Consider the following 26,872-nt stretch of genomic DNA (forward strand, 5'->3'; position numbering starts at 1 on the left):
TGGCTACACCAGGTTGCATTCCTAACAACAGTACACGAGGGTTCCTTTTTCTCCACATCCTTACCAACACTTGTTTCTTGTGTTTTTGATTTTATCCCTTCTGACAGGTGTGAGGGGATAGCCCATTGAGATTTTGATTTGCATTTCCCTGGTGATCAGTGATGTTGAGCATCTTTTCATATGTCTGTTGGCCATCTGGATGTCTTTGAAAAAATATTCATGCCTTCTGCCATTTTTAATTAGGTTATTTGCTTTTTTGGTGTTGTGGTGATATTTTTAAGAAGATGCTCACTGCATATGAACACATGGAGATTAAATTTAGACAACTATTGGAATATTTAAGGTTGAATTATTAATATGTAGTAGGAAACTCTGCAAATGAAAAGAAGCAAGATAATTATGAACTCCAGGGAAAGCCAGTGATGCATAAAAGGAAAAATTACTACAATATCTACATAGCTCAACTGGGAATAGCAGTTACATAGTGAAAATTAATAATTCAAATTTGGCATGTTGAACAAACCAAAATTACAATATAACTATGGTGGGAGGATGGAGTGGGTACTTGTGTATGATGGGGCCAGGGGAGTCAAAGAAATAAAGTCCTCACTTTCCATCATGATAGGTCAACAAATAATACTTAAAAAAGAAAAATCAAGAAGTGAGTTGGCATAAAAACAAATATTTAAGTCAATGCAACAGGATAGAGAACCCAGAAATACACCCAAGCATGTATGGCCTATTAATTTATGACAAAGAAGCCAAGAATAAAGGATGGGGAAGGGAGAGTCTCTTCAGTAAATGGGGAAAACTGGACAGTCAAGTGCAAAAGAACAAAACTAGACCATTTTCTTATACCATATAGAAAAATCATCTTGAAATGGATCAAAGACTAAGACCTGGAGCCATAAAACTCCTATATGAAAACGTAGGTGGTAAGCTCCTTGATGTTGGTTTTGGTGATGATTTTTTTTTTTAATTTGACACCAAAAGCAGAGGTAACAAAAAACAAAAACAAAAATAAATGCGGGACCACATCAAACTTAAAAGCTTCTGCACAGCAAAAGAAACCATCAACAAAATGAAAATGGGAGACACTATTTGCAAATCATGTATGTAATAAGGGCTCAGTATCCAGTATATATAAAGAGCTCACACAATTTCATAGCAAAAAGATAAAATCCAAGCAATTCTATTTAAAAATGGGCAGAGGAACTAAATACAGACATAGTTAAGACATACAATTGCCGATTGTATGTCTGATCGCCAGTCAGCAGAATTTATGTCAGGGAAACGCAGATCGAAACCACAAGAGATACTGCCGCAGACCTGTTAGAATGGCTATGGTAGGGCACCTGGGTAGCTCAGTGGGTTAAGCCACTGCCTTCGGCTCAGGTCTTGATCTCAGGGTCCTGGGATCGAGTCCCGCATCGGGCTCTCTGCTCAGCAGGGGGCCCGCTTCCCTCTCTCTCTCTCTCTCTCTCTGCCTGCCTCTCCATCTACTTGTGATCTCTCTCTGTCAAATAAATAAATAAAATCTTAAAAAAAAAAAAAAAAGAATGACTATGGTAAAATAAACAAACAGAACCCAAGAGATCGCGAGGATATGTTGTCTTCAGGGAAGGTATGGGGAAAAGGGAACCGTGGCACACTGTTGTTAGGAATGTAAGTTAGTACAGCCAGTAAAAACAGCATGGAGGATCCTCCAAAAATTAAACTGAGAACTACCATAGGATCCAGCAACCCCACTTCTGAGCCTATATGCAAAGGAATTGAAAATGGGATATCAGAGGCATCTCTGCCCTCCTGTGTTCACTGCAGCATTAGTCACAACAGCCAAGATATAGAAGCAACCTAAGTGTCCATCAAAGGATTAATGGACAAAGAAGATGTGGTGTGCAGAAAGATACAGTGGATTATTACTCAGCCATGAGAAAGAAATCCTGCCATTTGTGACAACATGGACTGACCTTGAGAACATTGTGCTGAGGTCAGAGAAAGACAGATACGACATGGTGTCACTTATATGTGGAAACTAAAAAGGGCAAACTTATAGAAACAGAGAGTAGATAAGTGGCTGCCAGGGATGGGGGGGGGAGGGGACATGGTGGAGGGGTGAGTAGGGAGAGTTTAGTAAAAGGGTGCAAACTTTCTGCTATAAGACAAAGAAGGTCTAAGGATCTGATGTAAAACACAGTGTCATAGTTGGTGACACTATATGGTGTAACTGAAATTGGCTAGCAGAGTAGAACTGGCGTGTACTCCCCCACACAAAAGAAAGAAATATATGATGTGATGAGTGGGTTCATCAACTAGGTGGGTGAGTCAAGGGGAAAAAATGGGAATGAATGAATACTATTAGAAATGGAGAGGTAAATAAAAGGGCCAAACTAAAAAGGATGAAAGTGACTGCCTCCTGGGGTTGGGGAATGGGAGGTAGTAGAAGAACAGGAGATTGCCAGTTTTCACACCAAGGCTTGTAGGACCACTTGAAATGGTTGGTTGAAGAGTGATAGCCCAAAGATCACATAACCTCATATCAGTTCAGGCTAGAAGATTGCTCTGAAGGGATGACTGTGAGGTTCCCAGAGCTCCTCTGATTGCTTGGTTTTGAATAGTGTGGCCTTCCAGGATATGCCCATGGTGACTCCATCCTGCTCCCCTGCCCAAGCTTGTCCACTGATGGCTCCCTAAGACAGAGCACTTCCATGACCCTAAGAGTTGAATGGCAAAGGGACAGTAGCCTACTTAAGTGACGTAGTATCTGGCTTTTCCTGAGACTCAGAGAGAGGATCTGGGGCTGGGAGGGGGGTCAGGGATGTGGGCTAGGGGAACAGTTTCTGGAGAGTAGAACTGGGGTCTGGGCCAGAGGCCAGGTAGGGACTAGGGATGCAGACAGCAGCTTTTGCTGCAGAAGGAAGGCCACAACAGGCTTGCACAGTGGTCTCCTTATCCTAGGCCAGGCTCCAGTATCCCACTACTGAAGGCTGTCATCTTCCCCAGTGGTTCAAGTGCCCAAGCCTACATGAAGATGTAGAAGATGTAGAAGATGGCTGGGTCTTCTACCCCCACCCGGAAGACTGAGCTCTCTCCTCTCCCTCCTCCCAGAAGTTTGCTCAGAAATAAAATGAAGGGGGCACCTGGGTGGCTCCATCAGTTAAGCATCTGCCTTCAGCTCAGGTCATGATCCCAAGCTTGGGAGCCCCTTTTCAGGCTCCCTGCTCAGCGGGGACCCTGCTTTTCCCGTTGCCTGCCCCTCCCCCTACTTGTGTTTTCTCTCTCTCTCTCTCTCTCTCTCTCTCTGCTTTTCTCTCTCTCTCTCTCTCTCTCTCAAATAAATAAATAAAATCTTTTTAAAGAATGAAATGAAATGAAGCTGCAAAGTCCCCCTAGATGAACCAAAAGTCTAGGACCAGCCTCAAGTACCTGGTCAGAGGAAGTAAAATTCCCAATTTGAGAATCTTTGGACAATAGTGGCCTCAAAGTACATTGCAGCCTGATTTTGTGACTACTGCTTATTGTAGGATTTTCATGATTCATTTCTAATATTTTCCTAATTTTTTTTAAATCGAAGCATAATTCACATATAGTAAAATGTCCAGATCTGTAGTGTATAGCTCTGACCACCACCCAGGTCAAGACACAGAGCCTTTCCTTTAACCCCAGAAAGTTCCCTCCTCTTTCCCCATCCCTCTTCACTCTCCCCACAGCCAGACAACCAGACACTCTTCTGATTTCTATCACCATGGAAAGAAATCATGGTATAGTGGTTTTGCCTATCCTTAAATTTCATATAAATGGAATCATAGGATATGACTCTCTCATTACTAACACATCAAAGGCCCCAGAGAGCCTTTGCACTTTCTTCTCCAGGGAAGGAAGGCAGGAAAGTCAGAAAATGTCTGCCAAGCAATCAGCATGTGCCTTATACCAGCCCTGTGAGTCACGGGAGAAAATGGAAGCAAGATAGTTTAAGTAAAATGCTCAAAATCACCCCACTAATAAAATAAAAAACTGCTTAACCACAAAACTCTGAGGCTCAAGAAGCTCCCTTCCCGCAATACTGGCCTGTCCAAAAGTGGGGACTGGGTGGTGTCACCGAGTTGCGTGGATCCCAGAGATGATAGGCTATGTGATCCCTGGGAAGCACCTGTTTCCATGGTATTCACAGTGCCATCATCGCCAGGTGTGGGGACAAAAAAGAAGATGAGGTCATGCCATCCACTTTGTCCTGGTGTGTCTCAGATTTGTTCAGCTGGAAATCGCCCTGGCTGAGCAGCAGGCTGGTAGAAAAGGGGAAGGACTCTGGATTTTGGAAGAAGAGAGTGGGTATCCTGTGGAAGGGCCTTCACGAGTGGAAGCAGCATGGTGGGCCGCGGGTGCAAAGGTGTGTCTTGGGTCCCGGTGGGCCTGGCCCCCTGCATGCCTGCTGGTGCTGAGGAATTCTAGCCTTGGCTGCTATTTTATTTCAGATCTCCACATTTCTGACCAATTAGCCAGCTGGAATACTGCAGATTCAGATGCCTTCACCTCCCTGATCACACAAGGAGTCACACATAGATTCAACTTTGTGCGCTGGCCAGTATTTAATAATAGCAATAACCATCACTCGTGTCTATTGACCTCATGTAACTATGCTTTAGAACAAGCGCAACTCATGAAGCAACCTTCTTTGCAACCATCCTAGAGTGGGGGGTGGGGGGCAGGCCTGCCCCTGTCCCTGCCTGGGTAAGGCCCCGTGACAACTCTGGCCACTCTTGGGTGATGACTTGCCCTAGAGTCACTTTCATTTGCAAAATGCAAGACCACTTCAATATTTCCACATCCTTCCCAGGACTACAGAGCTGATTTTTGCCGACCTCTTTGAAAGTGTGCCTCTCGGTCTGGTCCTCGTGTAGGAGATCATATCTCTCAAGTCTCGTTTCCTGGCTGGAGTTTCCATCTCTATGTCCTGTGACAACTACCATCTATGAAATCTCCTTTCATCTTCAAAAGACCCTTAGTCTTTTGAAGAGAGATCACCATTGCCCCATTTGTCAGATGAGGAAACTGAGTTCCAGAGAGCTAAAAGAACTTGCAGCCAGGAGTGGCAGTGCTGGGATTCAAAACTCAAAGGCTCTTGAATGCCATTGTACACTTCCTTATTTATGTTGTAGGGCCCTCTCCAGGCAGCAGGAAAGGAAAGCCTTCTGAGGCAGAGAAAGCCTCATGGGTCAAGACCAAGGGCGCATGTGCTGGGCAAGCTATGAGCCCCCGGCTATGACGGCAATGCAAGAGGGCAGGGTGAAAATGGTAATACATCCCAAGGAAGAGACCCATCCCATATCCAGGTAGGGCTCAAATAAGGGAGTGACGTGGCTGGAGGGAGCATTAGGCACTGATACTCACTGCAGTGTGGGCAGTGTGTCTGTAGGGAGTGGCTGAGGGCAGGGAGAGAGCCAGTATCCAATACAGGCTCCGGGAGCAATGGCATCTCCCACCTGCCAGTTGCAGAGGGGGTGAGGGTACAGAGCATGTCTACTCAGAGTACCCAGCCATTCCCAGCTCGGTTCCCCTGCTTCTGGATGCTGTTCCAGCCCCCAGAGTGTGTCCTGGAAAGCTGCATTGCAGATCCAGGCCTCCTTTCTCCTGCCTCTCCTCCCAGGTCCCGGCTGATAGGGAAACTCGGGTCTTTACCTTTAGACAATGTCCAAAGTTCATAACACCAGCACTCTTAGAACACAGGACTCTACCAGATGTCCGGGGCTAGAGTTGCTCCAAGTTGGACTTCTGACCCCAGAGAACTAGAGAGCTGGCCAAGTCCTTACAGTTTGAAGGTGAGAATGAAGGATTTATTTGCAAGTCAGGCCTACATTGGGTTAGGTAGGCCTGGGCCAGAAGACCACCTTCGGCCCCACCCCCCACTTCAACAGGCAGGGACATGCCCTGACTCTGCTGAAATCATCAACAGCCTCAATGATTACTTAGCCAAGGGTATAGAATATATTGATCCAAGCTAATGGCTTGTAGGCAGACAGAAATGAAATTTATAATCAATACTGAATGACGTTGACTCCACCAATCTTGGGCTCCTGGTGAGTGACCTGCTGATCTTAACAGAACTGGAGGTGGCGAGGCTGTGGCAAGCTGCTCTGGGACAAGGTGTGGAGAGAGGAAGGAAGCTTCAAGGCGCTCAGCCAGTGGGAATAAAAAACAGTACTAACCACCAATCACTCCGCGTCCTCCCTTTCCTAAAGCACTTTCAAAATACCCTTCATTTCATCCTCACCAAAGTCTAAGAGGTGGATAGGATTTGTTGTTTGCTCCCATTTTATATGGAAATCTGTGACTCCAGGAGGCCAGGGGGCCTCAGGTCTCCAAATTCTATGCCCTTTCTGTGATCTCATGCAACCACTCTGGACCAAACGCCAAACTAGGAAAAGTAGGAAAATGCCGGTTTGGCTCTGAGCTTTATCTCCTTGCTTGCCACTTCTCTGTTTACAGGAATGAAATCAGTGATCTCGTGCCCTTTACCTTTAATTGGTTGAAAACAGGCTGAGGGCAAGAGAAATCCTGTTGGTAGATCTCTTCCAAACCAAGAAGATCGTCTAGAGAGGTACCGGTTCTCTTGGACTTGATTTTCCCCATGTTCTTTGAACTTGAGGATTCCTGTCTCAAGATCATTCATTCACTCAGCAAGCATTTTATTGAGAGGTTCTGTGCTATGGTGTGGGGATCCAGGTGTGGGGAGGACACCTTCCCTGGCCATAAGAAGCTCACAAATCAATATGGCGCAGAGATGTGTGGCCAGATGTATGTGCCAGTCATGGCAGTGGCATGATGGATGGAAGTTGACCCCTCTGCTTTGAGAAGCTCCTGGGCAAGTCTTCACATGGTAGGAAACAGTTACACTGATGCCTCAAGAGTGAGTCAGGACTCATCAGGCTGGCAAGCACAGAAATACAGAGATGTGGCATCAAACGGCCCATGCGGGGGCCAGTCACTGTGCGGAAAGAGTGACGTATGTGGTGTGAGTGGGAGGTAAAGCTGCAGATCTCACAGAGCACTGGCTCAGCTCACAGAGGCCTTCTCCTCGTCTCTTCTTCATACCCATGTCAGTGATGGCTCAGGCACAGGAGGCCCAGCAAGAGGGACGTCACTGTGTGATGATGTTGGAGGTCCAGCTTGTAGATAGAAATGGATGGAGGTCCATCAAACTCGTCTTTCTCAAAGGAAGAGTTTTTTTCATTAGTCTTGAGCAGGAGAGGTTAGGGTATAATCTGTTTGAAGGGAGCGATGTGGGTCCTGTGAGAGTTGGTGTTAAGAGCTGGGGAGCCAGAATTCCCAGGTCTGACTTCACGTTCTCTCATCCTGCCTCCTGTGCCCCCTGCTGGCCACACCCTTGCTTCCCCAGGCTTCTATAGTGTAGGGCATGCAAAAGTTTTCCTCTATCCTCTTAGGTTCTGAACCTGGGTCCTGTTAATTAAACTGGCAGAAAACAGAAAAACAGGAGGAAAGGCAGTTAAACCCCGGGGGCAGTACTATGGGATGGTGATTAGGAAGCTTATGGTAGATAAGGCTGTTTAGTAAGGTTTGTTATTCAGACTATAATCAGAGTCTCACTCTCCTCTTCCTTGCACGAGAATAGGAAAGGCATCTATACAGGAAATTCATACCCTTCTTTTAGGAAGAAAGAAGGGAGAGAGAGAGAGAGCTCCTTCAGCACTTGCTATTTCTCAATTGCCGACAACTCAAAATAATCAATGTGCCACATAGCTGTGTTGCCATCCACAGTGGTATTTTGCGGGGGTCATAGCCCGCTCCCCTCCAGTGTTCGTGCCATTCTTTCATCCAGCTTCAACCTCCCCACTGGCCTTCCAGCCTCCCAGCCTTCCTCCTGCTGTCTTCATGTTCCCTTTTCCCTTACATGTGCCATGATGACCATGAGACCTTGCATTTGGGTGTCTCTGCTCCCCCTTTACCTCTGTGAAGGCAGGCACATGCCTTCCATCTCCGTGCCCCCAGAGGCTAGCACAGAGTGGATGCCCAGGAGACCCGCATGAATGGACCAGTGAATGTCAGATCCAGCTGAATCTTTGGGGGTGTGCTGTAGGGAAGCACAGACCAAGCTGTTCCGGTGTCTCTCTTGCCAGAGACCAGCACCAGCGGAGCTGGGAGGCAGACCCAGGAAGAGCCAACAAGTATAACTTTTAAGAATGTGATCTTTTAGGGACTCCTGGGAGGCTCAGTTAAGTGGCTGCCTTTGGCTCAGGTCATGATCCCAGGGTCCTGGGATCGAGTCTCACATCAGACTCCTTGCTTGGCAGGGAGCCTGCTTTTCTCTCTGCCTGCCACTTCCCCTGCTTGTGCGCAAGTGCTCTCTCTCTCTCTCTCTGACAATTTTTTTTTTAAAATGTGACCTTTTATATCGATTTTTTTAAATCATTAGAGTAACCATTATGAAAAAATCCCAACTTTCTAGACAACTTCAGCACTATCTTAGTATTTGTACTTCTCATGTGTGGGGGAGTAGGTTGTGCCCCTTGCTGTCTTTCATCCTCCAGGCCCTGAAGTGAGATCCCTTAGGAGGGCATGGCTGCTTCTCTAGGCCCTCTAGTTGGGGGACCTAGCAGAGAACAGATGACCAAAGGGAGTCCAGAAAGAATGCTAGGTAACAAGTGGGGAAAAAAAAAAAAGAAAAGTGAGGGACACTCAGGAACCCTGGTGTAGTAAATCACCTGGGGCTCGGGCCGTCTGTATTCCCAGGACAGCCTGGGCACCTGACGAGGCCCCCTCACCGTCGGCTGCAGATTGCATTAACGTTATGAAACCGACTTCTCCGGCCCTCCAGATTACCCCTTCCATTACCTCACCTCTCTGCTCAATCAATCTTTCAGCCTCAATACTTACCCTTTAAATCAATTCCACTCGGAGAGCCATCTTGCTGGTTTTCCAGCCTGGCTTTAAAATCCCATCGACTTGCATAAATCAATTATGTTTTAGCTCCTGGGCAGCCACGCCTCCACGCTCCTGGGGTTGCACTTATAGAGCTGCAGATGGAAAGTCATCCCTAGCCAGGCTGCAGGGCGCCCAACCCTACAGGGGTGAGCACTGTTCTGGCCAGATACTCGAGCACCCGCCCGAGGCTGATGCTGCTGCCACAGGCCTATTTGGAAGACCTGGAAAGCCACTGGCTGTGTTAGGTGGGATTCTCCTAAGCAGACCCTGAGATGAGGATTGTCATGAAATCATTTATCAAAGAGGTGCTGCCAGGAAACCCCAGTGAGAGGGTGGGGCAGCAGGACAGGGAAGAGAGCCAAGCTTGGCAGATGCTCAATCCAGGGAGGTGTCAGCCTGAACCTTCTGGAACTTTGAATGACACCTGAACTGTGAATGACACCTCTTTACCCATCTGAGTGGCTTCCAGCCAGAAAACAGGCTGCAGGAGTTTTCAGGCTCCTACACCCACGAGGCTCAGGCCAAGGGCTGGGGGCTGGGGCATGTAAATTCCCAGGCACTTCCGGTTCTCCTAGCACCTGGGCAAAAGCGTCTCCATGAGCCCCTGGTCAGCCTTCCAACACAGGCCTGCAGTCCTGAAACCCACCCCAGGGTAAGCTGCTGGAAGTAAAGCAGTAGAGTTAAAGCAGTTGGCAGAGGCTGGTGGGGGGCGCGCTGCTGGGCACATAAAACAGAGAAAGGGATCCAAGGGAATTTGGGCAGAGCATCAATATGACCCACAAGCTAAGATATCTTTGATGTGTTCTCAGCAAGTCGTAAGCTTCAGCACCCTGGGAAGCCTGGATAGCTGCACCACTGGGTGGGTGAGTAACCCGCACACCCTCACTGAGCCCCTCCTTCCATGGAGCGGGAGCAGATAGGCTGGTTTGGAGCCAGGCCCACCAGAGTGGTTCACAGAGAGGGAGCCCTGACATGGTCCCCTGGAAGGGCCACAGATGGGCCTGCATCCGCCTTCCAGGAAGCATCATCTGTTTGGCCTGGGAGCTCCTCTCTCATCTGTGTTGAGGTCCCCAGCCTCGTGTGATGCTTGTCACAGATAAATATTTGTAGACATTTGTCACACTAGTGATATTTTACTTGTTATCTTAGATCCCCTAAGGAGATCCCCTTCCATTCCAAAAGAGCTCTTTCATTTTGCAGTTCTTATTTTCATTTACTTTCAGTAATGCAACGCATGCCTTCCTTCCCTGTACAAAATGCACGCCCCCACAGCTCTGTCTTCTCCCCACAGTCACTGTTAGATCCGTGGCACGTTTTCTATGCAAATGTGTGTAGCCACCACAAATATAATGTGATGTCTTTTGTTTGGGGGTTGTTGTTTTTCTTCCCTTTTTATAGAGGTTTACATTTTTTATGTTGTGCTGTAACTTGCTTTCCTCCTTCACTATAAGAGAATTTAAGTAAATGTTAAAATAAAGCAGGAAAGGGGAGTTGGGAGGCTGGGAAGCTGTGACAGATGGGCGGGTCTCTGCACAGGTGCCTTGTGCCCACGCATGAAATAGGAGCAGATCCCTGAGACAGTGATTGTGCATAGAAATGGAGTCCAGGGACTCCAGGGTGGCTCAGTCGTTAAGCATCTGCCTTCGGCTCAGGTCATGGTCCCAGGTTCCTGGAATTGAGCCCCGCATCAGGCTCCCTGCTCTGCGGGAAGCCTGCTGCTCTCTCTCCTACTCCCCCTGCTTCTATTCCCTCTCTTGCTGTGTCTCTCTTTGTCAAATAAATAAATAAAATTTTAAAAAAGAAATGGAGTCCAAGGGCAAGCCCTGAGCTCTAGACTCAGAGGAGGGAAGATGAAACAGTGTGGTAGCCAGTGAAGGAGGGGAGGGACCAGGAGAATGGTCTTGGAGCCCCAGGACAGAAGTGGTCCTGCAGGAAGGAGGTCACCAACTGGATCCGGTACCACCAGGGGTCAAGGAAAGGGAGGACTGACTTGACCCTCTGACTGAGCCACGTGAAGGTCACTGCAGTCTTGAGAAGAGCCATCTGAGTGGGGCAGAGCAGGGGAAAGCTTACTGAATAGGGTCCAGGAAGAACAGGGAGCAGTTAGGATGATGAGGAAGTTCTAGAGCTGGACGGGGGTGACGGTGACAGAACAATGTGACCAGAATGAATGCCCTTGAACTGTATGCTTCAAAATGGCTAACACAGTAAATTCCATGTTGTATGTATTTTCCTAAAAAAGAAAAGGGACTAAAGACATCTCTTCTGATAAAAAGGGGGAGCTAAACACGTTAGCTCACATACATTCACCTCGTTCCGCTTAACTTGTGCAAAGCGTCTTACAACATGAATACAGCAGCCTAAGTTTGGCCATCTTCCAGTTGTTGGCCTTTTGGGTTTTCCCCATTTTTAGGGATCACACAGAAAGCTGCAAGGACATCCCTGTGGGTGACTGCCTGGGCACTCACGGTTCCTTTTTGGAGGACGTGGATGACAGAGAGGATTGCTGGATTGTAGACTGTGCATGTTTTTAACTTTAACAAATACAGCCCAGTCGCCCTCTGTGTAGTGGCTTAAAATTATTGACAACCCAGCCAACACATGACATTACCAGACTTTGTAAATCTACCTGCCTAAAGGTACACTGAGGATAACAAATGTTATCTTTTGGCCGTAGTTTGCACTTCGCTGATTACTCCTGAAACTCAGCATCTCTGCACATCTTGTTTGGCCATTGGTATTTCCTCTTCTGTACGCCACCTGTTCATGTCTTTGATTTCTCCAGCTCTGAGAAATGAAAGCCCCTCACTTCCTTGGTAGGCAAGGCATAAATCAGGGTCTGGTGGGCTGGCCCTGTCTCTCATTTTGTCCTAGCAATGCCTTGTTGCTAAGCTCGCTTTGCCCTTCTCTAATAACGAATGAACCTAGGGGCACTTGATTTCCATTTCCTCCACCCAGAGTTCTGACATCTCCCTGGGAACAAGGACTGTGAAGACGTAGGGGACCCTGCTTTCTCCTGGGGAGCTCTGTGTGCATGAGTCTGTGGGTGTTTGCCAGTGTGTGTGTATGTGTAAGAGTGTGTGCATGCATGAGTGTGTGAGAGTGTTAGTGTGCGCGTGCATGAGTGTGTTTGCAAGTGCATATGGGGGCTCCCGGGAAACGCCAAAAACTCACGGTACTGTGTTGTACCTGGAGGAGTTCCATAGATTTGGAAGGCATGAATGAATGAATGAATGAATGAATCAGTGAATGGTTGTGATGTGAACAGAAGAGCCCTGCCTGGAGGAGGGTGGAGGGCTTCCTCCTCCCCACCCTAGTCACGAGCTTGCTCTAGGCCCACTCCTGGACCCTCCCAGGAAACTCGCCTCTGCTCTTGAGCCTCAGAATGTCCAGGCTGCTTGACTTGAAAGCTTTGCCTAAGTATTTAAAGTGCTGAATGAGTCGACTCAAGGAAATGCTGAGGACAGGAACAGTGGTTATTAATAAATCATAACAATGATTATTTTCCTTTCAAGACACTCAGTCGGCCTTCTAAGAGTAGTATTCCTGTGATTGATCAGCTGGGGAAAAGCCTGGGCGGGTCACGCATCTAAGTACCATCTGCCAACAGTGGCTCCCTGGTGAACGAAGCTGCGGGAGCTGGATCTTCTGAGCAAGCCTGGAGTGGGTGGGCAGGGATGCCAGCAATCACTCAGACAGAGACCAGTGCAGGGCATACCCAGCCCCGTTACCCCAGGAAACAAGCCCCCCGGCCCCTGCCCACCTCCTCTATGCCTGCAGCCCTCGGGAGGATAGTGCCCAGGGCCTGGAGATCAGGGCTGAAAACACAAAGGAAACAGCAGATCACTCACATGGCAGTCATTTATTTCTTGCTGGGCACCTGCTGTCCACCAGGCTCAGTGTCCAGCCTTCTGTGCTCTGAGAGCTCAGCCTTCCTGGGCAGACATGCCTGCAGAGAGAGTGTCTCTGGAGACATGGCCCAGTGCCCAGCCAGGGGCTCCCCCGCATTCCTCACTGTTGGGGTGCGCTGATGAGTCACTGAATTTTTATTGAGCTCCTACGGTGTAAAGGCTCTACTCAAGATGTTATAGGGGATATGGAAGGAAGGCAGGTGTATTCTGGGTCCTACTAGGGCTATGCTCTTGTCAAATGAGACTGTTTCAGGCACTGTTGTGATAGAAGGCAATAGACAGAACCAGAGATGTGGCACTAGAATATTCTATAAAGCCAGAGCCCTCTTTAAAGGCACCAGAGGATCTTCAGAAGGGTGGAAGGTCCTACACAACCCTTACAGATTCCCTAAGAAGAAGAGGAGGAGAATATACAAACAGACAAAGGAGGCCTGAGCCAAGCCACCCCCTCTAGAAGTTCTTCACCCACAGGGGCCCAGCTTCCATCAAGGCTCATGTTAGAAAGCTCAAGTCATTCCAGCACAAAAGCCTAGGTACGGCTGACTTCATTTTACCACTGACTCTCCACCCATGACAGACATTTTAGAGATGAAAAAACTGAGACCCGGATAAGAGAACTCAGTAGCCAGGGGACACACCTGTCCCCTTTCCCACATCAGTCCTCTGTCAGACTCCACCAGAATACTGGGGTTGTAGTAACTCTGGTGCCCAAGCCCCAGGACCCCATACAGCCCTGTGCCCCGGAAGAGAATTGGTCACCATCCGATGAACCCAGCCCTGCTTCAGGCCCTGCACAGCTTGAGACCAGAGAGGAGGTGGGGCAGGTAACCATCCTGGGAGCAGAGAGGTCCTTCCTGATGCTGTTGGGTGCTGTTGGGCACAGCCCCCCCCCCCTCCGCCACCACCTGCCAGCAGCTCAGCCCAAGTGCTTCTTCCTGCAAAACAGCTAAGGTGCAGAACAGAGCTGGGATGCGGCACAGACCCCGGGCATTGGTGTTGTGGGCACCTGGAAATGGAAGGGCAGCTTTTCTAGGGCTACAGGGACGCTTCTAGAGCATTACTAAGGCTCATTCAAGAGGAGAAGTGGGTCCAAGTGACTAGGAGAACAAAAGGACCCCAGCTGCTCCCCCACCCCCAGCCAGCTCTTCCCTCCAGGGGCAGTCAGTTGAGTGGGCAAAGGGAGTGGGCAGAAGCTTTATTCCGGGAGTAGGAGTCCATGCAAAGATGTCCCCCAAGAAGGGTATGTGCTATGATGAGTGCTGTGAAGTGTGTAAACCTGGCAATTCACAGACATGTACCCCCGGGGCTAATAATACATTATATATTTATACAAAAAATTTAAAAGTTATTAAAAAAAAAAAAAGATGTCCCTCGATAAGTAATCTAACAACAGGGTGAGCTAAGACAATAACTAAGTGTCGTTTTATACTTACTAAATTATGAGGTAGGAATACTCAAATTATAATATTTCATATTGATGGCTGTGAAGCAAGTGGTAAGGAGTATAATTTTGTGTGTTGTAATACATCTGGATGCCATTCTTAGAAGGAAGGGTGTAATGGCACCTAACCAGCTAAAAGTTGTAGGAAATACCGTGCCTTCTGTCCCGTGATTCCGCCTAGGAACCCATCTCCAGAAAACAGTTCCGCATGGAGACATCCGCTCACCATTTCCATGAACAGGATCGTCACTGCCATGGTAACTGGTGACGGGGCACCATGTCCATGCCAAGTTCTCTGCCAGACATGGCCATCTCTCCTCCCCCAGCTCGCTCTGCAGGGTCAGGTCTCGCCATCCCCCATGCACCCTGCTTGCCCATCAGCAGACTGAGGTGCAGAAAATTCACAGAGCTGGCCACGACCCTGTGTTTCTTCAACTGGACCCCATTGTCTCTTTAATTAAATCACTACCATTGGAAGGACTCCAAATACCCAGGGATGAGGGAAGGTTTAGGTAACTCACAGGGATAGTAAACAGCCACAGAAATAAAGGAGGAAAGTCGACTTCAATCTAGTACACCTCTGTACGTATGGGCACCGGGGCCCACAGAAAGGTGGGGAGCAAAAGCAGGGAGCTACCCGTGAGAACAAGTGGAGCTCAGCCCTTGCCACAGGGCTTCCGAGGTGGGCTGCTGTCCTGGAAGGAGGGGCCTCCTGACTCCTCCTCAGTCTCTGAGAAAGACCCTCTGTCCTTAGGGATCGACAGTCCCCCTTCTGTGCATTGGGCTGAGCCTGGAGACAGGCTGCTTGCTCTCTGGGCCAAAGCACAGCCAAGACAAGTCTGGAACGTTCAGCACTGGCCTGACCACAACCAAGGGCACAGCAACAGGGACGCAAGGTGGAGAAGGCAGGGACAGACGTAGTCTGAGTTATCACAGCTGCGCAGGGTGGCAGAGAAGATGATGTGCCCCCCGGATCCCCCAGCTGTCGGGGAGCTGACCCTGTCTAGAGCACTGGCCGCAGGATGACCTCCTTATTTTTCGCTCCTATAAAAGAGGTCGATTCAGGATTGTGTCTTGGGCCATATGTCACTGGAGGCAAAGCTGGGGACCACCAAACTCTATGATCTCAGAGAGCAGCGGACTGTCACATCACATTTAATGGCATGATAAGACACAGACATACCTGCTGATCAGGGTGGGCCTACGTAGCCAGTCGTGTTTGACAAGCATGACTTACATCACTCCCTGAGCAGCACGTGGTGAGGGCCACACACATAGGACTGGGTAAGACATCCTGTCCTTCTCTCCTGCACCTCGGTCTGCTGGGGCAGAAAGGCAGCCTCAGATCATGACCAGCCATGGGTCACGTGCCCTGGTAGGGGAGGGAAGGGCTATCCGAGAAGATTCAGAAGGAAGGTTCTGTAGAAGAAGTGTCTGAGCTGGAGCTTGGATGATGTGTAGGAGCTCATTAAGCATCCAAAGCTAGGAGTTGAGCGAGAAAGTGATGGAAGAAAAGTTCAGGTTAGTGGAACGGCACGGGCAGAAGGTAGGCCAGCCTTAAGGAGCTGTGGCCACTAGTGTGATGGGAGGACTTTACGCACATGCACACACACACAGAATCACAGGTACAATGCCAGAACTGTGGGTCTCAGGGAAAGTGCATTCCAGCCAGAAGTTAGGATCTGTGGTCTAAGAACAAGTGTAATTACATTTCGTAAGTGCAGGATGGCTTCTCCTGGAGACTGCTGCCACAATACGCTTAATACTGGGTAGAGAGGGGAGAGGAGCCATTCCTGAGACAGAGGAGAGAGGGGAAGGTGATGGTGTAGAGGAGGGTCGGTAGGGGCCTGATCATCACTGTGAAGGGCAGTACCAGTCCCAGCAGAGTGCCGGTCAGTGGTGTCAAGCTGGGAGCAGAAGAAGCCTGCCGGGCCGGAGGGCTCGTGGGCACTCTGAGATGCGTAGATCAGAGACACACCCCTCTGCCCGGGCAGGGAGCCACTAACACATTACAACCAACCATTGAATCAGAGGCCTCGCTGTCTAGGCCCACTCTGCCAAGATGATCCCAGCAAAACAACAGGGTAGTTTTGGGGGTTCTGGACAATGGTGTTCAAATCCGATGCCTCCAGAGAAGGGGTGCCATGCAGAAACCAGGGAGGGGGACTGATGGGGCCAGCTCCCTCAGGGTCTGAGTGACAGAAGCTCTGGTGGAATGTGAGCTCCAGGAGGACCCAGATTTTTATCTGTTCCTTATTTTACTGCTTTATCCCTCGCACCTAGGATGGTGCTAACACATACATGGGTACTCAGTAAATTGATGCTGAATGATTACACGGATGAATCACTTGAACGCATGGGAAAAGGATAGCTGGATGGATGGGTGGAGTCATGGATAGATGCGTGCATTAGAGAGTGGGGAGATGGAGGTGGGCGCACATGCACGGTGCATGGATGGATGAACAAACCTGGGCAGTGAAGAACCTAGGAAGCTAGAGACATAGCAGAAGCCACCTAGGCAGGCAGGCTGTGCCCCTCGCCCTGGTGGATAAGCCTAGGCTGTGCTGCTGTGAGCTGTTCCAGCCTGTGCCCCTTTGAACCGACGGGGGGGAGGGGGTCCGGTTCTGCCAGCCTAGGCCCCCATGCCCTGGTCACTGGGGAGTGGGGATGCCAGGACAGGGGCAGGGACTGGCCACAGGCACGTGTCCTTCATGCTCACTGTGTGTGTTTTGGCTTCCAGCCCGCTCCAAAAGCCTGGTGATGGGGGAACAGAGCCGCAGCCCAGGGCGGCTGCCCTGCCCCCGCAGACTGGGCCCCGTGCTCAAGGAGGGCTGGCTGAAGAGGCAGAGAAGCATCATGAAGAACTGGCAGCAGCGTTGGTTCGTGCTGCGTGGGGATCAGCTTTTCTACTACAAGGACAAAGACGAGACCAAGCCCCAGGTGAGAAGCTCGCACCTCGTGTCCTGGCACATCGTGGTGGGGCCCAGGTTAACCATGCCCAGGAGAGGGTGGAAGGCAGAGAGACCCTCCTGTCTGGACCTTCGCTCCTCAAGCCCTCAACCCACTGACTTTACAAACAGTGGCCCCTCACCCAGGTTTCCAAAGTGGTTTTGATTCCCAGCTCCCATGTTCCAGGCTTTCTAGCTCATTTTACTAAAGCAAAGCCACAGCTTGAGTAATGAACACGTCTCCTTAGAATGCAGATAGCCAGCATCTCTACACAGCTGGGCAAGCCCACTGGACAAAAGGAACATACTGAGGTGGCCCAGGAAACTAGTCCTCCCTGGGTTCTTTTAAGCCTCTTGGTAACATTGCCTGCTACTCCCACTGTCCAAGGACATGGGTACCCAAGACAAATCCAACCTCAACTAAAATCTGGCTCACAGTGGAATCCCCGTGCCCCATGCCTCTGCCCCTCCATGGCTGCTTCTGTGTTCTGCCCACTACTGGGAGGTTCACCTGGTCTGGGGTCAGGTGGGTGGGAACCTGTGTACTTCTTGGCAGGCCTCACAGTGTGGAGCTGGGGTCTAGGGGCCAGAGAGGGTGCTCAATGATTGGCAAGTGGGAGGAGGGACATGGCACAGTCTGGGATCACGTGGCCATCACAGTAGGAAGATAGATGACCTTCCCACTCCTCTTTCAGTTTCTCTGAGTATATCAAGAGGAAGCATCATTTGGGTGCTAGGATCTGTGTAACCATCTCCAGCATTTGGGATCCTCCCTTAAAAACTGGAGACACGGGTGGGTAGGAACAGGCCTTGCTTCCAAACCTTCAAGGGCAATAGTGCATAATGTTCTGTCTTCATTATTATTCTAATGGTTAACTTCTGTTTGTGGAAAGTGCTACTGGTCCATGACAGTGATATCACGTTTTCCCTTGCAAAATATATCTAAGCTAAAATCAAAAAGTGTTGGGATACCTGGGTAGCTCAGCTGGGTAAGCATCTGGCTCTAGATTTTAGGTCAGGTCATGATCTCAAGGCCTTGGGATCAAGCCCCATGTCAGGCTTCACGCTCAGCAGGGAATCTGCTTCAAGATTCATTCTCTCCTTCTGCCCCCCGCCATGCTTACAAGCTCTCTGCCTCTTGCTCTCTAAAATTAATTAATTAATTAATTTTAAAAAATCAAAAAGTTTTGCACAGCAATGTGATGATACTTAGTGCCCCTGGACTATACACTTAAAAATGGCTAAAACAGTAAGTTCTATGTTATTAGATTTTTAACCACAATCAAAAATAAATAAATAACAAGTGTGATCTTGGTTAAGGGAAACTTTTCCATGAACACTAGTACAGAGGAGAAGTGGGTAGGACATAAATCATGAAGCTGATTTATGGATCTGAACTAAAGTTTAGGAAGCCCTGATCTTGTCCAGTCTCCCCGGTTTCCTAAAGCAGGGCAGTGACCCCAGAGAGATCAAGTAAAAGAAATAGAAACTTTGGAGTCAGGCAGATCTGCATTTGATCTGAATTGGGTCTGGCACGATAGCTTTATGACTTCCGACAAGTTGCTTACTTTTGTTTTATTTTTGGTTTTATCTTTGCTGAATGGAGACATTATTCCCACATTATTCCCTACATCACAGAAATGTGCTAAGGGTCAGATTGTAGAATATATACATATCTGATTGCAAGTCCTAGTACATGAGTATGTGCCCTCATGCTTCCTCAGCCCTGCCTTTGCCTTTCTCCCCCACCTCCCCAGCCCTACCGCTGAGCCCACTCCCCTGATTGGGCACCATACTTCTGGCTTGCCCACCACCATTTTCCTTCTGGCCTTTAATTCTTATGTTGAAGACCAGCCTTGGCCCTTCAATGATCTCCTAGCTTTCCTAGCTGATCTGTTAGTGACATGTTACTCTGATGACTGGGAGAGTTTCCAGGGTCCCCAACTCTCTTGGGACCCTGTTTGTGGCCCCTACTGCCATCCTGTCCTGGCCCAACCCATGGCACCATCTCCTGGAAGAACTGTGTGTTGACGCTGGGCAAGCCCAGTGGACAAACACACGGAGGTGGCCCAGGCCATCTGTGGACTCCTTTCCCAGGCTTCCCTGCACATTCCTCATGGTGAGCCTGAGGTGGCCCTCGCCCATCAGCTACAGCTCCATGAGGAAGCTGTGTCTCCTGGATTTCCTAAGCTGGACACTCCTCTCCCTCACCTGCCGTCTTTTCCAGACTTCAGTGGCTTCTGGTGGAGACAGCTAACAAAATGGTGGCGTCCACATCCCCAGTCATCAGCCTGGGCACAGAAGGAGCATGGAGCCCAATCCAAACTAAACCAGGGCATTCATTGCCAGGGAGCTCTTCATCTCCAAAAGGACGCAGTGTCTCCCAACAGATGCCAGTGTCACAGCCCACGCCCCTGTTTTAGTCTCTCTGGGCCTGGCTGACACTCCCAAATCCTCCTGGGACATGAGTCCTTCCCATAATTCCCCCTCCCCCACAAAGCCTGATGGCAGCCCTGTTGCACAATTCCCCATCTCAAGGAGACCATTGGTTAAATTGGACTCATTTAGTTTCTACAGTATGATCTGAAACCCACATGGCTGCTGGCAAAATAGCCCACACATTTCCCCTTAATTGCATGAATGACATGTAATGGACTAATTCTCAATATCTGGTTCCTGGAAAAATGTGCCCTGTTCACTGTTTACAGTGACAGAAAGGCCCAGGCAGTAAGCGCCCTCCTGACAGACAGCCTGTCATCTGTCTAGCAGACGGAATTACAGAGAGCAGGGGCGTCCAGCTCCCCTTGATGCTGCCCAAAGCACGTAACACCTGAGGATAACTCTTGGATATTCTTATTCTCCCTCAAAGCCCTATCACTTCCCCTCTCCCCTTTTACTAGCAGGAGGGCCGGCCAAGGACATACAAGTGTGGAGATGGGAAAATTTGAGATGGAAGCAAAGCAGCCATACAAGGTCAGAGAGGAAGACTAGGCAAAGACATTTTGGAACAGAACCTAGAAGTGTGCCCCTGTCCCTACTGCTTTTCCCAGTGCCTGTCAGCAGACAGACCTATGGTTTCTCTAAGATAAGATTCTCGGTTTTTGCATCTTGGTGGTTTTCGCTTCGGCCGGAAATGTTTCTTAAGCCATGGAACCTCCGGCCACACTCTTTGTTGAGCAGCCTGGTGCATTTCCGCAGTTTGAGGACTCCCTTTTAGTCTAGAGATCTGATATCCAGGTCCTGCACCTGTGGGTCTCTTGGCTTAGAATAGAAATGGAATAGATAGAAATGAAAAGTATGACTATCAAAACATAAGATGGAAAAAGAATGTAACAAATTAAATGTGACCAGTTCAACAAGTGGACAGAAAATGGGAGGAAGGAAAAAAAAAAAAAACCAAGAAGGGAAGGTAAGCAGAAAAGAGGAAAAAAAGCAAATATGATAGCAGGGAATAGGTACTACCATTGCCGTCATCATAACACATAGGACTTGGTCATATGCACCTTAAATATGTATCTTAAAATGCACATTTCAGTAAATATGCATCTTAAATATGCATCTTAAAAGACAGTGGAAGATTGGCTTTTAAAAAGGACAAAAAACAGAAAGGTTAAAAAACAAAACAATAGAGAAAGAATAAGCCAGCAAATGCAAGCAAGAAGAGAGCAGACTTAGCAACATCAATATCAGAAATAACAGAATTCAAGGTGATGAGAACAAAAGGGAACAAAGAGAAATATTTCATAATAGCACAATAACATACTAAGAAAATAGAGCAGCTGCAAACATTCATGCTCTTAGCTTTGAAGAATATATAAACAAAGAAAAAATACTCATTGGTTTCCATTTTTTTCAAAAAGTGAAATTATAGAGACATATTCACTGACTATAGTGCAAAAGAAAGATTTCTAAATTAAGAGCAAAATGATAGTGATGAGGATGTGAGAGAGAGAGAGAGAAGTTCTAGACATGGGGAAATAAAATATATACTTCATGGGGTGCCTGGGTGGCTCAGATGGTTAAACATCCAACTCTTGATTTTGATTCAAGTCATGATCTCAGGGTCATGAGATGGAGCCCTGCTTCGGGCCCTGTGCTCAGAGGGGAGTCTGCTTGAGATTCTCTCTCCTTCTCTCTGCCCCTCCCTGCCCCACACCCATGTGCGCACGTGTTTCCTCTCTCTCTCTGAAATAAATTTTTAAAAACACACACTTCATAATACCTCCAAAATTAATTAAGAAATCAAAAGTTGAATGCAAACTTTTAGTTAAAGATGATATTTTAAAATCCCACATCTCTGGTAAAGAATGCTGGCCGGTGTGAACAAGGCTAGGTGGAAGGGACAAGAGACAGCCACTGCCACAGCATTCTGGAGGCGAGAAAACAGATGGGTAAGAGGTACTGACTCAGCAGACCCCAGAGAGCTCAATTCCAAGCCAGCACTAGCAGAGCACAAAAATCTGTCTGGTCCTCAAAGCAGCACCCCTCACCTCCCACCGCAGGCTCGGGAATTGGCAAGACCAGTTGTCTCCGGAAATGAGGGCAAAACAGGAGCCAAAAACAGGAGAAGTAAGATCAGTGATCTCCTGAACAACCTCATGTCAAGCCTGTCCGCCCTCCCTCTCTGTGGCTGAGATCCAGACCCCGTAGAAGGGGAAGGAATTCCTGTCATCCACCCTGCCTTGTGGCACTGTGTGATTGTTCAGCTGTGTTGAGATATGACCTTAACTGGAAAAGCGAGTAAAATAAAACTGAAATAATTTATTTGGGGAGTTTTCAGAATACGAGCTGTAGGGAGGGCATGGAGAGTGGGGTGGTGAGCTAGACACTTGAGACTTATCTGTATTCTTGTAATTTCTTAGAGTGAGACTATATTCATTTAAATCCATATCTTAGGGGCACCTGGGTGGCTCAGCCATTAAGTGTCTTCATTCGGCTCAGGTCATGGTCCCAGGATCCTGGGATGGAGCCCCCTATGGGGCTCTCAGCTCGGCAGGAAGCCTGCTTCTCCACTCTCCCACCCCCCCTGCTTGTGTTCCCTCTCTCACTGTGTCTCTCTCTGTTAAATAAACAAACAAATAATATCTTTAAAAAATAAATAAATAAAATAAATCCGTATCTTAAGATATTTTTAATTTAAACAAGAAAAGAAAAAATCGAAAAACCCAAGCCAGAGAGGGAATGTGACAAGGACACAGCCCCAGAAGGGGGATAAGCCAAGGGGTCAAAGGGCTCCCTCTTTTAGACAGAGCTGCCGAGCCCAGCTGGCCTCACAGAGCTGGCCCTAGCACATTGAAGGTGCTCAGAAAATGCATTTAAAGTGAACCTGGGGGGGCTTCTGTATCTGGCAGCTCATGCCCAAGGAGGGAGCCCAGAGTCTGTGGAGACCAAGTGTGAGGCTCATTGTATTGACAGGAACACAAGCCATGGACAGGATACCAGAAGCTGGATGTGGAGGGGCTTGGGTGCCACGTCCAGGAGACTGGGTCCTTATTCTGCCAATGGCGTTAGGGGGCTCTGAAGGTTTGGAGGCTCAGATTTGGCCCTCAGAGCTCTGAGAGGAAGTCATCCAAGCCTGCACAGGCAAGGTTGGGAGGGGACCAAGCTAGAGGCAAAAAGACCATTTAGAGGCAGCTCTCATCCTGACCTCCAGCGTAGCCTAGAAAACCATGGTGCCTGGAGCAAGGGCGTGCGGAGGCTTGGCCAGGGCAAGGAGAAAGCATGGCAGGTGGCGCCCACAGCCACTGGTGGAAGCGTTTCCGATCTATGCCCTGGATGGCTGATGTAGCTGCAGGCTTTTTAAAAATCACCTGGAGAACAGGTTGGGTTTGGTTTTTGGTTTTTTGTTTTTTGGTTTTTTTTTTTTTTCTAGAAGTGCAAGTGATGGGAAGCTCAGCCATGGGAGAGGAGATTGATTTAAAGTTTGATTTAATTTCAAATAAAAGCTTGGAATTGGGAGGAGGAAAGACAAAATGGATGGGAAAGCAGATGTACTTCTAGGAGGGAACATTAACCCAGGACAGTCAGAAACCAGAAATCTTAAAGAAGAAAACTCTGGGGAGCAAGGAGAGGCCATCTGACCCTAGAGCCTGAAGGTCACAGAGAATGTGCTCACCCGCATCCAGTCATTCCTACCCTCTGCCACTGTGTACCAAACATGTACATCCCAGGGAAAGCGGCACCATCATGAGCCAGTCCCTGGGGTCCTTGCCCCTGGAGAAGGTGCCTGGATTTTTCAGATGAGGCAAGTGGGGGGCTTTCATCAGCCTAGGTTAACTGGTAGGCTACCGTAGCGCCTAAGTCACAAACGCACAGCGGGTCAGCTAGGGAGCAGCTCTTTGCCGGGCTGCTTAATGTCTGCCCGAAGAACCTCTCAGCATTGCCTATGTCAGACTCTACCCACCATGGCCCTCATCACAGCCCTGTCTGGGGTCATAATCAAAGTGCTGTTGGGCTGGTCACAGCCTGTCCTATGGTCATGGCAAGTCATGGGGCAGCCCATGCGTCAAACACTCCTTCACGTCTAGACCTTGTAAATCCGACTCAGCCGGAGTTGGTTTGGTGCACACTAACGGAGCATCCTTCATAGGTTGTCAGCTGTTCTCAGCTCAGCCAAAGATGGGGATAAGGATGATTGCTGTGGTTACATTGCTGCTGTTTTATGACACTTGCTCAGCTGAATGTCTGTTCTCCATTCTGAACTGGCAACTTCATTCAGAGTGGGGGGTGAGGTCTCTGTTGATCTCATCTTTCTCTTTTCCCACCATCCATCCCAGGTCCAAGCACATAATGGATGCTTGGTAGTATGTGATGCTTAAATGAATAAAAGAAGGAAGGAAGGGAGAGAGGGAGAAAGGAAGGAAGGAAGGAAGCATTGGATTGAATGAATGGGTGAATTCTGCACCAGCCTTCTATTGGATCCTCAGTAGGAAAATATTTCATTGTTTTTGGAAAATGCCTGACGGTTGGCAAGGAGCTTATAGGACTGCCTTCCCTTATTAGAACATAAGCTCATCAAGGTCAGGATAGTGTCTGTTTTGTTTTGATCTGGTCCTCGGTGTCCAAAAGAGTGCCTGCCACAAAGTAGAAGCTCAGTAAACACTTGTTGAATAAACATTCATGATTTTCTTCGAGCCTCTCAGCAACCTTACCAGGGCGGGTACAATTCATTTCCATCATACAGATAGAGAAAATGATGCTCTGAACAGTCGAGTGGAAGCTTGCGTACTTATAACTTTCCATGTTGGGAATCAGAGAGCCTGGGTTGAAATCCCATTTATACCAGCCATGAGCTGCAGATGTGGGGAGATGGCTGAGGTCATCCTCGCTCCCACTTTTGGTGTGGTGTTCTGGGTCCTGGCTGCACTAAGGGTCGGACAGTGGAAACTGTGGTGTCAGTGCTGCTCATCCTCTGAGAGACGAGATTTTTCCAGTCCTTCAAGTGGGATCTAAAACAGAAGAGCTCCAAGAAGCATTGAGAAGGCTTCTAAAATGAAGTGTGAAAAGCCGTGGACAGATTCAGAGAGTGAGGACCACCCGAATCAGCAAGGTTCCCTGAGAGCAAGCTTGCCCGTGGCCCACACTGCCTTCTTCAGCTGGGAGTACAGGCCAGTGGGTGTCAGGACTGCAATGGGTACCTGGTTTCTGGACCCCAACAAGCCATTTTATAGAATCCCACATGATGCAAAAGGACAGATTTTTGGAGTTTGGCTTCTCTGCTTTCTAGTGAGTAACCAGAGAAGGGATTTCCCTCTCTGAGCCCCTGTTCCTCATTCCTTGGTGTGAGATAAGAATAGCCATGCCTACCTTATAGGGCTGCCTGGAGACTGAGATTCAACCTGTACGTAACCCCCAGCAGTGGTCTTCTCTTCGGGTGGACCCATACCCAGTGAAGGCTTAGCAAGCCACCCAGCTCAGTCAAGGAAGAAGAGTCCCGTGGCTTGGCCCACAGCCCTGATCTTGACTCTTACCTTCTGGTTTTGAATCTATATAAAAGCAAACATTTATATGCTTTATGAACCAGGTATGGTTATAAAAACTTCCTTTTTAACTTGCTGTCATTCTCACAGCAACTGTACAAGGTAGGTGATAAGATTGACTCCAAGGAGGGCCACCACCCATTTCCGTACTCCCTGAGAGCCACTGCATCTCCCAACAGGAACTGGAATCTGCTTTCCCCCCTCCATCCCTGATGAGACTGAGTAATGCTGGGCAAATTCCAGGTTTGGCCCCCGAGGCTCCAGGCAGTTTCTGCTTTTGGTCTGGGAAGCTGTGAGGCTGCTTGAGTGGGCCACACAATGGTGAGGAAATGCACGGAGGATGGAAACCCCATGGCCCAGACAGATGAGTCGGGGCTCTGTGGAAACTTCCAGCCCATCCCAGCCACCAGCTGCAGGTAGCTGAGGGAGTGGCTGTAGACTGTGCCAAGGAGCCGGACTGCCAGGCCAATGCCAAGCATTCCAGGCCACAGAATCATGAGAAATAATAATTTTTTTTAAATGTCAGTTTTTTAAGCCCCTTAATTTGGGGGATGGTTTGCTCTGTAGCAATAATTGACTGAAACAATGAGGAATGATCATTATTCCCACTTCCCAGAGAAGGAAACTGAGACACAGAGAAGTGAAGTGACTTGCCTAAGATCGCATAAAGCTAGACAGCACAGCACCAAGATCTAAACCACACAATCTGACTGCAGAATCCACTGTCTTCGTCATTATGCTGAGACATGTTTTTGATGACACTAACAAACCAAGGACATACCCCTTGAGTTTGCAGAGATGGGAGAAGCTGCAAAGGTGGAAAACAGCACTGAGATGCAAAATAACTTTGCCTGGCAGGTTTCATGGGAAATTGTTAAGATAAAATATAAAGTCCTCCCTTTGGTTCAAAAGATCACTTGATTTCTCAGATTTGAGAGACCTAGATTAAGAACAGGCTGCATGAGGCAGAGTTAAGAGTTTAAATTACCTTCGAAGCTCAGTACAGACTAACAGTGAGCTATGGTTGCCAGAAGAACTGAGAACCATGGGTTGTATTGAGAAGCACGGAAATTAGAACAAGAGGTGGGAAAACCCATTAAGCTCTGCCATGGGCAGACCAGGTCACAACTGCCACATGATAGCCCCTCAAGGCAGCACACTTTCAGCGCAGCAGGACAGCCAGGATGGGGAGGGATCAGAATGCCCCTCCACACGAGGGATAATCTGAATAAATCGTCTGGAGAAGACAAATCCTGGGAAGGGCACTAGTTCGGGCCGGGCACCTCATGTGAACAAGACTATATTCAATGAACCTCCAGAAGCCGTAGCCAGGACAAAGACCACCATGTACCCCCCGCCATATGGAAAGAGCCCTCTGCTAGTGGAGTGGTCTGCTGGTCAGCGCTGAGCTCCAGTCCCTGGTGCTGTGCAAGCTGAGGCCAGACTGCCACTTGGCTTTGAAGAGAGTTGGTCAACGAGTGGGAAGTTGGCCAGAGATGATCTCCAAGTGCCCTTTCAACTCTCAAAGCCAAAAGGTCAGAGGCAAAGAGGAATGGAGGCACAACAGTGAAAGTCAGCAAAACCATAGTGGTTTGCAGAAGTTCTATCCTGGATGAGTAGAACACAAGGCTGAAGAAGCAGCCAAGCTCCAAGGGT

At 48.6% G+C, this 26,872-nt stretch overlaps 1 protein-coding gene across 6 annotated transcripts in view; it reads left to right on the top strand.

The window, feature by feature from the left end:
• The window catches only part of ARHGAP22 (Rho GTPase activating protein 22), a 166,017-nt gene that overhangs the window by 38,557 nt on the left and 100,588 nt on the right, over window positions 1-26,872 (top strand). For all 6 annotated transcript variants that reach the window (XM_004765839.3, XM_045068987.1, XM_004765841.3 and 3 more), the window contains one exon: window positions 17,030-17,229. In XM_004765839.3, the coding sequence (XP_004765896.2) occupies window positions 17,030-17,229 (200 nt within the window). The remainder of the gene's footprint in view (window positions 1-17,029; window positions 17,230-26,872) is intronic.

The sequence above is a fragment of the Mustela putorius genome, unplaced genomic scaffold, assembly GCF_011764305.1.
Source record: "Mustela putorius furo isolate JIRA1106 unplaced genomic scaffold, ASM1176430v1.1 tig00003909_pilon_pilon_pilon, whole genome shotgun sequence".
Taxonomy (NCBI): domain Eukaryota; kingdom Metazoa; phylum Chordata; class Mammalia; order Carnivora; family Mustelidae; genus Mustela; species Mustela putorius.